Source organism: Equus przewalskii, chromosome 6, assembly GCF_037783145.1.
Source record: "Equus przewalskii isolate Varuska chromosome 6, EquPr2, whole genome shotgun sequence".
NCBI classification, from domain to species: Eukaryota; Metazoa; Chordata; class Mammalia; order Perissodactyla; family Equidae; genus Equus; species Equus przewalskii.
This window is the reverse complement of record NC_091836.1, coordinates 3,946,317-3,961,323: the sequence shown is the minus strand read 5'-3', so window position 1 is coordinate 3,961,323 and position 15,007 is coordinate 3,946,317. Positions and strand designations below refer to the sequence as shown.

The following is a 15,007-nucleotide window of genomic DNA, read 5'->3' as shown; positions in this document are numbered from 1 at the left end:
CCCCCCTGTCCCGACACAACACGACACGGCGCGTTCCGCGAAGCCTTTTATTGCTGTGGGGGGACGGGGCTCAGTCCTTCTTGGCCGCCGCCTTGCGCATGGCCGCCAGCACGTTGCTCAGCTCCTCCCGCTTCCTCTTCGCGCGGATGTGCGTCCCCACCTGCCGGCGAGCGCGGCGTGAGCGGCCGCCCGGGCCCGGGCCCCCCCGGTGACCCCCGCCCCCCGGCCCGGCCGCCCTACCCGCTTCTTGATGAACTTGAGCGCGCGCTTGTCCTTCGACACCTTGAGCAGCTCCATGGCGCGCCGCTCGTACGGGGCGAAGCCGCACACCTCGCGGATCATGTCGCGCACGAACTTGGTGTGCTTGGTCAGGCGCTGCGGAGACGCGCGTCAGCCGGCCGCTCCCCGAGCCCGCGCCCCTGCCCGCGGGGCCGCCGGCGCCACGCAGCAGCCACCCTCCTGGGCCCGCTCCTCCTCCGCTGGGCGGACTCCTACTCGTACATCAAAACCCGGCCCAGCCCCGCTCCTCCTGTCCCAGCCTCCGTCCCAGCGGCGCGGACAGGAGGCACCGGGGTCTCCATCCCCGCTCCGCGGGCCCCGCAGCCCGCCCTCCCGCCGCGGCCCCGGCACTCACCCCGCGGCGGCGGCTGTGCCTCGGCTTGCTCACGTTCTTGGTCACCTTATGGCCCTTGTTGAGGCCCACGGCCATCGGGTAGCGCAGGGCCATGGCTGCCGGTGGCGGCGGAAACGGGGTGGCGGTGAGTCCCGGCTCGGGCCCCGCCACCCGGAGCCCCCCGCCCCGGCTCCCCCGGGCCCTCCCGCGACACCCAGCCACCCCCCGAGCCGCGCGAGAGAGCCCCGGGCTTCAGATGGCGGCGGATGCCACCGGCACAGAGCGCTGCTAACCTGCTGCTCTCCAATGGCGGCCACGGCGGAAGGAAGGGCCAGCGCCGCGCGGGACTCTGGGATATCTATCCTCCGCCGGCGGAGCGGGCCAGAGAGGCAGGGGCGGCGTGCGCGCCCCCTGGCGGTCGGAGGAGTCCCTCCCGTCTTCCTGCGCATGCACACCCCGGCCCCTCGCGCATGCGCGTCTTCCGCAGCGGGCCGCACTGGGAGTCGGACCCGGTGGGCGTGGCTGCGGCTTGGGCACCTCCTTCTGCCGGGGGGTTGAGTTGGAACCGTCCCTCCGCCGCGGGCTGGGTCACCTGCACCAGCGGCTTCAGCTGCCAGGACCCAAATCTCCCCGTTTACAGAATGAGGACAGTCATACTACCTACTGCAAGCTGCGTGAACAAAATACAATGGTACCTGGCGCCAAAGCGAGCTCCCATCCGCGGGCGTCGTGGTATCATTATAAGATCGAGCTCTGGGCTGGGGCTGAGGATGGCGACGTGGCATAGTGCCCCCTGGTGGCAGTTGGTTTCACTTGCTGTAATTTTAGGCGGCGCGGGGATGGGAGGCGTGGTGCGAACACATTTTTTTTTTTTCTGTTTTTTCTCTTCCAATCCTGCTTTGGGGCTGATCTGTTTGGGGTTAGCCCTTCGAAGATCTGCTAATCTTAGAGCTTTGGGCAGCCAACAGCAGCTAGCACTTTCTAGCACTGCATTCATTCTACAGGTTTTATCTTTACAGTTCCTTTCTGCAAGCAGCGCGCTGGCTTACCATTTTAGGGAAGGGAAATTTTCAATTCATCACTGTAAATGTCAGCGATGTGCTGATGCAGCCCACCGTTGGCCTTAAACAGGGACAGGCTGGTGTCACAATCCCAGCTTCAGCCATTGACTCCCTCCCCCAAAGTGTCGTTCCCGCGTCTGTAAAATGGGAACAATGGTAGCACCGACGTCCAGCTGTGAAGATGCCCCAGATCACGAACGTCAAGGGCGTGGTGCCTGATGCGCGTTATCATTATTAGTGCACAAAGCATGGACTGCGTGCTGGAAATAACGCCTTTGGGCCACAATCTGTACCCTTCCTTCCGTCCCTGACTTCCTGGGTGAGGTGCGCCTCCCTGTCGGCCTCCGTTTCCCCACCCGTGAAATGGGGCTGCGAATGCTGGTCCCGTGGCACACACCCACCCCTCTTTGCCCGCCTGCCGCCAGCCAATTGGAAGGACCACGCAACTGGAACAACGGATGTGCAAGGGAAGAAGGAGTTTCATTATGAAACGGGACGCTGGGTCCAGCCCAGACACGTTCTTCCCCGCCCCCCAGGCCCCACCAGCAGTGGACAGCGTGGAGGCCCTCCCTTGCTGGGTACCAGGGTTGGGGGTGCTCCGACGCTGAGGGAGTGGAAAGAGCAAATCAGGGATGCAGTGGTTCCAGGTGGGAGGTGGAGAGAGTTCCCAGGGTGGCTCAGCGGCGGTGTGACCTGTTTGACGTGGCCAGGGCCCTGGGGCCAGGCACATCGCCTCTCTGAGCCTCAGTTTTCACATCTGTACAATGGAAGCAGCAGTCACATCATCGATGACCGCGGAGAAGACGGAGGCAATGCCTCCCCAGTCCCTGACGAGGGGTCTGGCACACAGCGGACTGTTTCCAGGTGCTGGAAGTTTCTCTCGGTTTTCCTCTTCTGTCTCGAGGACTATCTTGGGCCGTGGCCACCCTCTAGGAAGTGTCCCGGCTCCCGGACGGTTGGATGGAGGGTGTTTCTCTGGGAAGATGAAGGGGCGCCCCCTCCAGGAGCTCAGGCAGCAGCGGCGGCGGCCGTGACGTTGAGCTCCTGGCGGATGAACCAGGCCCCGGGGCGCGGCAGCCATCCCCGGAGCAGGCAGAGCAGGTGGAAGCGCCACGGGTAGAAGACGCCCGAGGCGCGCGTGGCGCCCCCGCGGATCACGGCCAGGGCCGCCTTGGGCCCCGGGGCCGCCTTGGCCCTCGTGACGCCCCTGGGGACGGGAGGGCGCGGTGGGGACTGCGGCTGGGGCTGGGCGGGCCCCCCCACAGCCCCCTGCGCGGCCCCGGCTCACGGCCCAGGCCTCACCTGACTCCCTCGGCGGCAGAGGCGCGGTCCCGGAGGCCTAGGACGCACATGGTGATGGCCACGTTCACGTCCTGCACGTCCAGCTCCCGCCGCAGGGAGCCGAAGAAGCCGTCCAGCGCGAACTTGGCCGCCGAGTAGGGGCTGGAGAAGGACGTGGGCACGCGGCCTGGGGGCACGGGAGGGCGTGGCTGAGCGGCCACACGCGGCTCCCCCTCCTCCAAGAAGCCCTCCTGGCCCCTCCTGGCTCACCAGCGTGAGCCTCCCCACGCCCCGCCCAGCGTGCACGCACCGAGCAGCGAGGACACCACCACCAGGGAGCCCTTGCTGTCCGTCAGGCTGGGCAGCGCCAACGAAGTCAGCTGCACGTAACTCAGGAAGTTCACCTGGACATGGCGACTGCCAGTCACCGGCCCAGGAGGAACCCAAGACGGAAAGAGGCAGGGGGCGGAGCCTAGAACCTTGGGGCGGGGCCTGGGTAGGGACAAGAGGGGCTCGAGGGCTGGGGCGGGGTCCTGGATGGAAGAGCTGGACTGCTGGCCCCAGGGTGGAGCCAAGGCTGAGAGGTCCGGGAGCCTAGAACCGGAAGGACCGGGGCCCGGGAGGGCCAGGACCCAAGGTAGGGATGGCCGAGAGGGTGGAGTTCAGGACAGGGGAGCTGGAGCGCCGGCCTGGGAGGGCGGGGCCTAGAACCAGGGGGCGGGGCCTGGGGGTAGGCGGAATGGAGCCTGGCCCAGGAGGGCGGAGCCAGGGTCAGGAGAGGGCGGAGCCTAGAACCCGGAGGGGCGGGGCCTGGGGATAGGCGGGATGGAGCCTGGCCCAGGAGGGCGGAGCCAGGGTCAGGAGAGGGCGGAGCCTAGAACCCGGAGGGGCGGGGCCTGGGGATAGGCGGGATGGAGCCTGGCCCAGGAGGGCGGAGCCAGGGCCGGGAGGGGCGGAGCCTGGACGCGGAGGGGCGGGGCCCGGGGATAGGCCGAACAGACCCTGCCTCGGGAGGGCGGAGCCAGGGCCGGGAGGGGGCGGAGCCTGGACGCTGAGGGGCGGGGCCCGTGGATAGGCCGAACAGAGCCTGCCTCGGGAGGGCGGAGCCAGGGCCGGGAGGGGGCGGGGCCTGGGCGCGGATGGGCGGAGCACCTGCAGGAGCCAGCGCGTGGCCTGCGCGCTGCGGGCTCGTGTGCCTGCTGGGGCGGCGCCGAGGTGGTTCAGCACGAGGTAGTCCAGCCCGCCTGGCCGGGAGAGGTCCGTCAGCCCCAAGGTAGTCCTTGAGGCTCCGCCCCTGGGACGGCTGAGACTCCGCCCGTAGCCCCGCCCCCTTGAACTAGCAAAGCTCTGGCTAGAGTATTAACCCAGGGAGCTGCGCCTAAGATCAAAGAGACCCCGCCCTACTCCTGGATCCTGCCAGGCTTGGTCCCTGATCCCATGAGGCCTGGTCCAGGGTTCCGACCCCGGGATGCAATGAGGCTCCACCCCTAGCCACGCCCCTGGGCCCCATAAATCTCCGCCCTCAGACATCTGTTACGACCACACCCCCACCCCAATTCGGGTCCTGCCCCCAAGGCCTCGGCCAAGGTCCCGGATTCCAGGGCCCGCCCCTCACCCAGCTTGTCCAGCGCAAACTGCACCACGCGCTCGGGCACCTCAGGGGAGGCCATGTCCGCAGCGATATAGAAGATCTTGGGGGCACCCAGCTTCCGGCAGTTCCCTACCACCTGGGAGGGCCAGAGCTGCCCGTGGGCCCTCCATCCCGGCCGGCCCCCCCCACCTCGCCGGCCCGTGGGGGCCCCCAGCCCGAAGCCCCCTCCCCTACTCTAGGCCTTGGGGTCCATTCCGCCTCATTCCCAAAGCTTTACCACTGGGGTCGCAAACCGGCAGCCTGCGGGCCAGAATAGGGGGCATTTTATTTGCTCAATCACCAAGATTTAAAACTCAGGAGATTTTCAAATAAATCTCGGGATTTCTGGCCTCTCTTGAAATTGTGGAAAGTTTGTCCCCAAGAGCTGTACATTCCCTTGGAGCATCAATGGGCTGTTGCTAAGAAATCTGTACCCACCCTGCTTTTGAGTTTGAGAACCCCGGCTCTCGACAAAGGCTCGACACTATCAATACCCTCGTTTACTGAGGAACAGTCCCTCCTTTATACTCACTATCTTACTGCATCAACCCAACACCATAACCCACGAGAAGGTACTTTTACTGTCTCTGCTTTGCAAATGAGGAAACTAAGGCTCAGAGAGGTTAAGCGACTTGCCCAAGGTCACACAGGAAGCCTGAATCCTTGTCGAGATTCAAACCCAGGCCCCGTTTTCCACCCCACTCCCACTCCCACCTTTAAACTCGAAATGGGGAGTCTCACCTTCTGCAGGAGGGCCTCGGTGTGGGCTGTGAGCACGAGGTGGGAGCCCAGGCGCGCGTAGTGGTAGGCCAGCTCCTCGCCGACGCCTGCACTGGCCCCAGTCAGCAGCACCCGGGCTCCCTGGAGGCTAGCTGGCAGCGAGCAGAGGTGGTCAGCCTCCAGGGGGGACAGGACAGCCCCAGCCCGATCCCCCCCGCCCCCCCGGGCCAGGCACTCACCTGGGTTGAAGTTGTCATCCCAATAATAGGCGAAGAAGAGGGCTCCCAGCCCAGTGAGGAGCAGCACCCTCATGGCCCTCCCGGGTCTGCAGCGGGAGAGAGGGTGGCCCGCACGGGCCTGGCCCACAGGCACCCCCGTCTCCCCAACTTCCATGAGGATGCCCCTGGCCCTGGCCCTGCCTCCTCTTCTCCATCTCCCCAGCCACCACCCAGTCCAGGTCACCGTATAGCTCACCTGAACCACTGTGCCAATCCCCTCCTGTCTTCTAGGGCTTTCTCCCTCCGTGCAGCAACCCAATCACATCTCGCCTCCCCTCGCTGAAAATCCTCCTTGTTTCATTTCAGACAAAAGCCAGACTCCCAGGTGGCCACGGAGGCCCTGCACGGGCCAGCCCCTCTTGCTGACTCTGCTTTCTGCCACACCAGCCTCTTCGTTGTTCCTCAGAAGCAGCCAGTCACCATCTGCCTCAGGGCCTTTGCACTGGCTGTTCCCTTTGCCAGGAATGCTCTTCCGAAATACAGCCCAATAGCCAGCTCTCTCACTTCCTTAAAGTTTCAGCACAAACATGACCTGCTCCGAGGGCGCTTCCCTGGCCTGCTTTTCTAAAGCACCTCCTTTCCTGGACCCCCTCTCTCCCTTACCTCTAGAACTGTCATCTCCTTCTCAGCACTCATCATCACCTGAAATCATCTTGATGAGTGGTCTCCTGTTCACTGTCCCCGTCTCCGCCTAGATTGGCAGCCCCACGAGGGCAGCAAGGACATGGAATCCTGTTTTCTTCACTGTTAGGTCTCCAGCGCCCCAAACTGTGCTGGACACGCAGTCGTGCTCAACAGATAGTAGATGGACACAGACAGATATGAGGAATGGGGGAGGTGACCCCCGGGAGAGCCCAGAAAGGCGACTCTGTCTGGAGACCCTCTGAAGGACACTCCGGGCTGGGGTAGGGACAGGGGGCCCATGTCATCAGAGTTAAGATGTGACTTCAGCTGTGGGGGCGGGTTTACTTGCTCCAGGGAGAGGGCAAAAGAGAAACAGGTCAGGTGCTGAAAGTTCGGGGGGTCAAGGATCTCCCCTACAAAGGGCACAGGCCGATCACATCTTGGGGTTTCTAGGTGGGGCAAACAGGGGGACTTCCCTGGCTCCCGCATCTTCCCATTCTTTCCCTCCCACCCTCTCCTCCAAATGATCTTATGAAAAGAAGCCTGGCGCGCCCGTCTCTGCTCCAGCCCCTTCCAGGCTCCCCACTGCCCCCGATGGAGACCAAGCGCCTCACCCCGGCCCGCAAGGCCCCCTGGCTCCGGTCCCTGTCCCTCTGTCCCTCTGTGTCTTCCCCGACTCCTGTCTATGAATCTTTCAGTTCTCAGGAAAGTGAACTGCTCGCCTTCCCCAGCCAGCCAGCCGTCCCTTCACCGGGGATCGCGCTCCCATCTCTCCTCACTTCCAGGGAAAGCCCGGGAAGGCCCTCCGCTCAAGCCGTCTCCCACCCCCGCCCTGACCCAGCAGCTTCGCAGGGGTCGGATAGGTGGATGGGTGGGTGGATGAATGGATAGATGGATGGACGGACGGACGGATGGACGGACGGATGGATGGATGGATGGACGGATGGACGGATGGACGGATGGACGGACGGACGGACGGACGGACGGACGGACGGATGGACGGGTGGATGGGTGGAGCAGTCGGGCTGCGATGGGGAAGGAACGGGGGAAACCAGATCCTCGCAGAACCCACCAGTCCCCTGACCTCGCCGGGCCTCAGTTTCCCCTCTGGACAAACGGGGCGTGCGACCCAACCGCACACTCACCCACTCGGGCCTCAGTTTCTCCCGCCGTCCAGCGGGGCTGGGGGTCTCGGCCTGCGAGCCAAGTGCGCGCCCCTACGGCCTCCCTCCACGGCCGCTTCCGGTCTGGCCCCCGACCGCGCCCCCTCCCCTAGGGCCTGAATCACGTGACGCCGAGCCCTCCACGGGGGGGCGGGGCCAGACCGCGGCACTCAGCGCCCAGGCGTTGCCGGGCAACAGCCTCCCGCCTAGCTCTCCCCACCAAACAGAGGCTTTGGCCCCGCCCCCGGGAGGAAGCCCCACCCACCGAGCCCGATCACGTGGTTCAGGCCCCGCCCCCTCGCACAATTCCGCTCCCGCGTTGCCGTGACAACCGGCTTCTTCGCACTGTCTCCCTAGGCCCGGTCGCTTAGTCCCCCGCGCGGGCGCGGGTGGACCTCCCGGGCTCCGACATCTTCTTGGGTCACCCTTAGGCCTCACTCCAGACACCAGATTCCTCTCTCCCCTCACGTCCCCAGGGCCGCGTCGGACTACATTTCCCAGGAGCCTCGGCGGCTAGGCTAGACGGCGGGCGCTTCAAGAGGCGCCGCGGACTGCATTTCCCAGACACCTTTGCAGCGCCCGGGCCGTGAAGATTACGCTTCCCAGAGTCCTTTCGCGGTGGGGCCGCAACCCTTCCTGGGGTCTCGGAGCAGCCACGAGACTCCGACTCCCAGAGGTCTTTGCGGTTGACAAGGGCGACTACGCCTCCCAGAGGCCTCTGCGGCGCCGCAACCGGAAGCGGCGGGCGAGTCCAGTGTCCTTGCGTGCCGAGCCGAGTGACCATGGTGCCCCGAGTGTGGTCGCTGATGAGGTGCGTGGGGTCGCCGAGCGGGCCCCGAGCCGCCGAGAAAGTCCACTCCCTCGGGGACGCCCCTTCCGGTTTGCTCCCGACCTGCTCTTCGATTCCCGTAGGGTCTGGTCCCCATGGCCCAAATGGGGAATCTGAGGTTCAGGTGGGGAGGGTCTTCCCGAGGTCGCTTCCTAGCGAGCCCTTGTCCCCCGACTCTATCCGAGACCCCTCCGAGCCTCAGTGGCCTGCTCTGTGAAATGGGGGTGCGCGCGCATTTATTGGGAGGTTCCTGCGCGCGCAGAGCGCGTGTGTGAGTGTAGGATGCGACCAGGGCCACGTAGAAACCCCCCAGCTTTCCCGGGGGACGTCCCTCCGGGGGCTGGAAGGCAGAATGTCATGGGTCTGAAGTCTTCCCTGTCCCCTGCTCCCTGCGGGATCATGAGTGCCGCCCTGTCCCTCAGTTTCCGGTTAAATGGGGTGACCAGCCCCGTGTTCTGCACGCTGTCAGTTGAGGGCCGTGCATAGTAGGTCAGACACGCCTCCGGGCCCCCCGGGTGCCCTGTGCTTCCCCTACTCGCCGCCTCGTCCCCAGGGCGCCCGACTCCTCGCCCCCCCGCACCCCCGATGGTGGCCGCCGTGTCCGCTGAGCTGCCGCCGCCCTCTCCCCGCCCGCAGGTTCCTCCTCAAGGGCAGCGTGGCCGGGGTGGCCGTGTACCTGGTGTACGACCAGGAGCTGCTGGGGCCCAGCGAGAAGACGCAGGCGGTCCTGCAGAAGGCCGAGGAGGTGGTGCCCCCCGCCGTGTACGGCTTCAGCCAGTACGTGTGCGACCAGACCGGCCTGAAGGTTCCCCAGGTACCCGGCGATCCGAGCGCTGCCCAGGCTTGGCGGGAGGTGGGGGTGCCAGCTCTGGGGTGGCCCCTCCGGCCCTGCTTGGTGTCCCCTGAATGGGGGCGTGTGCTGCTCTGCCTGCCTCCGGGGTGGCGAGGGTGGGGACGGGCTTCCCTTCACCAGCCCCTTCCCCCCCTCTCTTCCCAGCTCCCAGCGCCCCCCAAGTTTAACTTTCATCTCCGCGACTCCTGGAATTCAGGTAGGCCTGGGGAGTCCCTCTGCCTGGGGGGGCCCCAGACACCCCCGTCTAGCACCCCCACCCTGCTTCCGGGCCGTACCTTTCTACCCTCCCCTTTCTGCTCTGTGCGCCCCCCCCACCCCCCCCGGATCTGAAAGAGGCGCTGGGCTGGAGAGTCGAGGGCGGTGGGAGCAAGACGGAGCCTCCTTTGTGGGCTGGGGCCCCATCGCAGCGCATGCTGTGACCTCAGACCAGGCGAGGCTCTGCCCCTCCTCTGCCTCAGTTTCCCCGTGTCGAATGGACGGAGCTGGCAGTGGCGCCTCTAAGAGTCTTGCAGGGCTAGGGTGTCCCCCGGGGCTGGCCCAACCCCGTGGGCTGAAGGTGCGGGGCCTCCCTCCCTCCCCGCCCACAGGCATCATGACGGTGATGTCGGCTCTGTCGGTGGCTCCCTCCAAGGCCTGCGAGTACTCGAAGGAGGGCTGGCAGTACCTGAAGGAGCGCATCAAGTAGCTGGCAGAGGAGCTGCCTGTCCCTGTCGGGAACAGGGGCAGGGACCGACCTGGGGACTCCAGACGGGGACCCCACTCCGAGGGCAGCTCCCGGCCTTGCCGGCCCAATAAAGGACTTGGGAAGTGTTTCTCCACCGTGTGCTGGCCCCGCGGGGTCTGGGGAGGCCGGGCCGGCGCCCGGGGCACAGGGGCCTGGGCTTCTGGCTCTGGGGGCTCCTCGGGTTCACCCCTGGCATGGGGGTGGGAGCACACGGTTGGCCCCGTGCTCCGTGGACAGTGCTCGGGGCCAGGGTTGGGGGTCTCAGTTCGTGGGGGGCTGAGCCGAGGGTGGGGCCGTCTGGGAGTGGGGGGCTCGGTGGAGTGCGCAGGATTCGTGGCTCCTTTGCCGTCTACACGGCCGGGAGCCCTGCGTGCAGTGATTCTCCGGCCTGCTCGGCTCACAGATCTGCCCGTGTCTCCATGGTCCTGGCCTTCCCTCGTCTGTTGTCCACTCTTGCTCCACCCTCTCCCCACTAGCTGGGGTCCCCAGCCCTCCCAGATGTCCCCTGACCCCCCGCCCCACACTGGCTCAGCTGCCCGGGGACCTGAGTGTGTCTCCCGCGTTGGGCTGGAGCTCTGGGGGGTGGGCCCTCAAGATGCTCCCCCCAGGCCCCCGGCACCGAGCAACAGAGGGGGTCCCCGGTGGTGGGACCTGTGCCCCAGGCAGACGGGGTAGGAGGGGGGCTTGGGGGGAGCCAGAGGCCGGCTCGGGATGCAGCCCCGACAGCAGGCAGCAGGCACAGGTCATGGGCCCTGAGCTGGCGCGGGGTCCTCCATTCCTGAGAGCTCTGGGCTTTATGTCGGTGGGTTTAGCCCCCGAGCCAGGAGTGGGTGGTGGGTGTCACACACAAGGGAAACGGAGACCAGAGGCCAGTGTTTCCTGGGCTCTCCTGGGAGGAGAGGCCGGCTTGCGTCCATCCGTCCAGCCCGAGGGAGGCGTGGGGACAGCGGGAGCTGAGGATGGGCCGCCTGGCCTGGGCGCCACTCTGCTCTTCAGGAACGGTCTCTGGTGGGTCTCCCCTGTCCAGTGTGGCCCCTGTCCTGGCCGGACCCCCGCGGGGGTGGGAGCAGATCTAGGGCGCAGTGGGCCGGGCCCGGGAGCGCCCCTGATCCTCGGGGCTGCGCAGGCGGAAGCTGGCCCAGGGCCTGGCGAGCCGCAGGATGACCCAGCCGGCCTCTCCATCCCGCAGCCCTTCCGGCAGCCCCCGAGGGAGGCGGATCACGGGCCCATTTTACAGATGGGGACACTCACAGGGCCGGGCTCAAAGGCCATTCTGTGCGCCTGGAGTCCGGGGAGGGCTGGCTGAAACCCTCCTGGGCACAGACTGCCAAGCCCAAGCGCCGCGCCCCCGCGGACCCCGTCCCGGGCCTTGGAACACAGGAGGGGTCGGGACTCCGGCTGGGAAGCTGGGGCTGGGCCTCACGCCCTCTTCCTGTCACCATCTAACAGAGGGGGAGGCGTGCGAGGGCAACCGGCTGTGCCCTGTGAGCTCCCAGCGGAGCAAAAGGAGGGGACGGTGGCCATTGTAGGCCAGCGAGGCACCACCCCGGGCTGTGCCCGGCCCTCTGGCCCCTCGGCTCCAGGCGGCCGGCCTTGTCCTGCAGCCCCATGTACTTGGCCGTGGACTTGCTCCCTGCCTTCGGGTCTGCTCGTGTCCACCGACTGGCCCTGATCAGAGGAGCGCCCGCGGCACGTGCCCGGATCGGGGTGAGGGGACGCTCGTGGGTCCAGGGACCACTCGGTGGGCGGGAAGGGCTCGGGGAAGTGCATGGCCACGCACAGCGAGGACCAGGAGAGCGGCGGGCCGTCTTAGACGCCGCACGGGCGCCCTCCGGCCTCCTCCCCCTCGGCCCCTCCTGTTCGTGCCAGGTGGCCCCACGACAGCTGGTTTTCACCACCAGCCTCTGCCACGACGTGTGCGAGCTGTCGCCAGGCTAGCCCTCCTCCTAGCTGACGCCTGCTCTGCCTGCCCCCTCCTCCGGGAGGCCTCCACTGACTTCCTGCCACCCGGGCCGAACCCTGTGGGTGCCCCATCACGGCGCCTGCCACCCTGGGGCAGGGTTTCCCCTCCTGCACATCAGACACGGGGCCAGGGAGATGTCTGCGGGGCCGTCCTGGGCACCGCAGGTGTTGAGCAGCATCCCTGCCTGCACCCCTTAGATGCCAGCAGCACCCCGTCAGCCCCGTCACACAGCTGCGAGTGTTCCAGACCCTGCCCCATTTCCTCTGGGCAGTCCTCCCCACTACCCTGTGGCTGCTGCAAAAAATGACCTGATTCGGCCGCTTAAAACACCAGTTTTGGGGACGGCCCAGTGGTGCAGCGGTTAAGTGCGCACGTTCCATTTCAGTGGCCCGGGGTTCATCGGTTCGGATCCTGGGTGTGGACATGGCACTGCTTGGCACGCCATGCTGTGGTAGGCATTCCACATATAAAGTAGAGGAAGATGGGCATGGATGTTAGCTCAGGGCCAGTCTTCCTCAGCAAAAAGAGGAGGATTGGCAGCAGATGTTAGCTCAGGGCTGATCTTCCTAAAAAAAAAAAAAAAGTTTTCTCTCTTGTGGTTCTGGGGTCAGAGGTCCCACGCGGTCTCGCTGGGCTGGCGTCAAGGTGTGGGCAGGGCTGGTTCCTTCTGGAAGCTCCAAGGGGACTGGGTTTCCTGCCTTTTCCAGCTTCTCAAAGCCGCTGCCTTCCTGGGCCCGCGGGCCCTTCATCCTCAAAGCCAGCGGTGCAGGCGTCCTCTCCCGTCCTCTGGTCCCGCCTCCCTATTTCCCTTACAGGGGCCCTGAGATGACATGGGCCACCAGGATGAGCCCAGAGTTGACCCTCTCGAGGGCCTTTTGCCAGGTGCGGTCCATATGGACAGGTTCCAGGGTGGGGACATCTCTGCCCCGTCGAGTGGGCTTTATTTGGCCGACCAGTCTCCAGGGCTGGTCACGTGTCTGCCTGCCCCCCGCTGTGGGCCCTGGGGGACGGGCTCAGGCCGCCTGGGCCGTGGGTACATCCCCAGCCCCCAGACGGGGCCACACGCCGCTTCAGTGTGTCAGAGACGGGGCCCAGAGCCGAGGCAGGCCTCGCTGCGCCACCTCTTCCGAGCCCCGTCCACAGAGCCGGGACCCCTGGGGGCAGCGCGGCTGAGCCGGGGAGGTGGCACTGCCCGTGGGCACGCCTCGGCCCCACACCGCTGTGTGCGACCCACTCAGATGCTGTTCCGTGAGGCCCAGGAGTCACATCCAGAGACAGGAAGTAGGTGGCGGGCCAGGGCTGGGGCTCCGTGTTTCACGGGGACGGTCTGTGTCTGGGAAGGTCAACGGCTGTGGAGACGGACGCTGGAGAAGGCTGTAGGGCATCGTGGACGGGCACGCACAGCCGCTGAATCGTACGCTTAGACAGGGTTACGGCGGCAAAGCTCCCGCTACACAGATTTTCACCACACGGGAAACAGCGTGTTGAGCGGGGTGGGCGCGTCCTGGACGTGCGGCGAGTGTGCGCCTCAGGAACACCTGCGGGGCATCGCAGGGCACCGGTGGCGGAGGGACAGGGTGGCCGCGCGTCGGACCCAGCCGGTCCTGGGAACTCCGCCTGGCTGGCGGGCCGCGAGCTGAGCGCCGTCCGTGGAGGGCTCTGGGGCCTGGCCGTCCCTTACAGCGGCCCCTCCGTCCCCCCGCAGAGGACGACCTGCAGCTCGGCGACGCGAGAGTGACAACGTTTTACTTAAAGAGGCGGAAATAAAGAGACGACGCTGTAAATAAAGGGTATGTGAACAGAAACACGTTTATTACAAAAAACCAAAAAAAAACAGAAAACAAATTCACATTGTATTGAGCTACAATATGGCAGCAGATAAAAAAACGTATTGTACACAGTTGAAGGGGCTCCTAACGGGACGCGCCCCGGCGGCCGCGGGCCAGGTGCTCAGTAGCGGCGGCTGAAGCGGGCATCGCTGGGCCGGCTGCCCCGGTTCTGGCCTCCGAAGCCGCCCTGCATCCCGCCGCGCGGGATCACGTGGCCCCGCGAGGCCCCGCCGGGGGCGAAGCTGCCCCGCCTGGAAGAGAGGAGACCCTGTATCCAGGAGCCCCCTCCCACGCCCCCGTCCCCAAGGGCCCCGCGCAAGCAGCCCGCGCCCGGGGAGGCAGCGCGGAGGCAGACGACTGCCCCGCCACCACGGGCGAGCGTGCGAGGACGGGACTGGGCACAGGAGGGCCGGCTTACCCTGACATCCCGCCGCGGGTCATCATGTGGCCTGGGCCCGAGTGACCAGACATACTTCTCTCGCCACCTGGAACACAAGAGCGCCTGCTCACACAGCGCCGCGAGCTCAGAGGACACGGACACGGGGCCCCGCTCCTCCAGCCCCTGCGGCCGCACAGGCACGGGCACTATGCCACCCGCCGCCCTTGCTGAGCCCTCTTCTGGGCCACACGTCCCTCCCTCCCTCCTTCACCCCCTACCCCAAGCTCGTCAGGGGACCCTCCTGCCAGGCCCCGAGGAGGGGAGAGCATGGCCCTGCCCCCATGAAGCGGGGGACGCCCGGGATGGCGGAGAGCCGCTGCGGCGTGAGCTCTCTAGATGCTTCTCCAGACAGACGCGTCCCGGCCGAGCCAGTCCTCACCTTGCCACCTCTTGTGGTCCCTGTCCATCATGCCTCCGTCGGCGGCGCCCTGCCACGCACGGTCATCCTCTAGCCTCCGGCCGTGGTCCCCCCAGTCCCGTCTGCCCCTTGGAGAAAGGCATCTCTGACTCGGCCTGCCCCCGCCTTCAGCACGGCGCCGGGCGCGGGAGTCTGTGTCCCAACCCCGTCCCCGCGGGCCGTGGGGGACGGGAACCGGCTCCTGGCCGGATGCTGCTCGGAGCGAACCGGGGCGGGCGCGGGGTCACGGGGCCGGCCCTCGCCGCAGCCCCAGGACCGGGGTCCGCAGCTGGACTCACCGATCCCGCCACCCAGCAGTGGGGTGCGGGACACAAACCTGGGTGGTGGCGGTGGCAGCCCCCGGCCCTCGCTCATCCTCTTGTCGGAGCCGTAGCCGCCCCAGCCGTCCCGGGAGTCCCGGCCGTGGCGCTCGGGCCCGCCGTGGCGCTCGGGGTAATGCTGAGGAGAGAGGCGGAGGGAAGGCAGGCTTCAGCGCGGCCCTGGGCCAGGGCTGCGGGCAAAGGCCGACCACGCCAAGGCCGGCAATTCAGAGCGGAGCGCGCGGCCTTCTGTGCACTGTCTCGCGCCACGGAGGCCATCTCG

General features: G+C 66.6%; 4 protein-coding genes across 47 annotated transcripts in view; 1 reads left to right on the top strand and 3 right to left on the bottom strand.

The window, feature by feature from the left end:
• Positions 1 to 33: 33 nt before the first annotated feature.
• RPL36 (ribosomal protein L36) lies at positions 34 to 1,811 on the bottom strand. The gene is made up of 5 exons (XM_070624799.1): positions 1,663 to 1,811; positions 907 to 1,283; positions 635 to 729; positions 241 to 375; positions 34 to 160 (listed from the first exon to the last, which is right to left on the bottom strand). The coding sequence occupies exons 3-5, from the start codon at positions 725 to 727 to the stop codon at positions 71 to 73; spliced, it is 318 nt and encodes a 105-aa protein (XP_070480900.1). The 5' UTR covers positions 728 to 729; positions 907 to 1,283; positions 1,663 to 1,811; the 3' UTR covers positions 34 to 70.
• Positions 1,812 to 2,135: 324 nt separating this feature from the next.
• Positions 2,136 to 7,629, bottom strand: HSD11B1L (hydroxysteroid 11-beta dehydrogenase 1 like). 41 transcript variants are annotated; one of them, XM_070624789.1, is made up of 9 exons: positions 7,353 to 7,480; positions 5,780 to 7,232; positions 5,545 to 5,662; positions 5,327 to 5,457; positions 4,571 to 4,682; positions 4,108 to 4,199; positions 3,266 to 3,335; positions 2,977 to 3,142; positions 2,136 to 2,881 (listed from the first exon to the last, which is right to left on the bottom strand). In XM_070624789.1, exons 3-9 carry the CDS (start codon positions 5,615 to 5,617, stop codon positions 2,683 to 2,685), a joined length of 843 nt encoding a protein of 280 aa, XP_070480890.1. In that variant the 5' UTR covers positions 5,618 to 5,662; positions 5,780 to 7,232; positions 7,353 to 7,480; the 3' UTR covers positions 2,136 to 2,682. The 41 variants fall into 41 exon arrangements, with proteins under 41 accessions (XP_070480890.1, XP_070480863.1, XP_070480884.1 ...); XM_070624762.1 differs by having other exon boundaries at positions 3,266 to 3,447; positions 5,545 to 5,630; XM_070624783.1 differs by having other exon boundaries at positions 3,266 to 3,359; positions 5,545 to 5,630.
• On the top strand, positions 7,504 to 9,864 carry MICOS13 (mitochondrial contact site and cristae organizing system subunit 13). The gene is made up of 4 exons (XM_070624798.1): positions 7,504 to 8,181; positions 8,836 to 9,013; positions 9,197 to 9,248; positions 9,640 to 9,864. The coding sequence occupies exons 1-4, from the start codon at positions 8,153 to 8,155 to the stop codon at positions 9,735 to 9,737; spliced, it is 357 nt and encodes a 118-aa protein (XP_070480899.1). The 5' UTR covers positions 7,504 to 8,152; the 3' UTR covers positions 9,738 to 9,864.
• Positions 9,865 to 13,523: 3,659 nt separating this feature from the next.
• Positions 13,524 to 15,007, bottom strand: part of SAFB (scaffold attachment factor B) — a 31,138-nt gene continuing 29,654 nt past the window's right edge. For 2 of the 4 annotated variants that reach the window (XM_070624723.1, XM_070624725.1), the window contains 4 exons: positions 14,742 to 14,863; positions 14,387 to 14,487; positions 13,987 to 14,053; positions 13,524 to 13,819 (listed from right to left, as the gene is read on the bottom strand). In XM_070624723.1, coding sequence (XP_070480824.1) covers positions 13,690 to 13,819; positions 13,987 to 14,053; positions 14,387 to 14,487; positions 14,742 to 14,863 — 420 coding nt within the window. In that variant the 3' untranslated portion in view covers positions 13,524 to 13,689. Of the gene's footprint in view, positions 13,820 to 13,986; positions 14,054 to 14,386; positions 14,494 to 14,741; positions 14,864 to 15,007 lie in introns of all 4 variants that reach the window. The other 2 variants (XM_070624722.1, XM_070624724.1) reach the window with 1 other exon arrangement.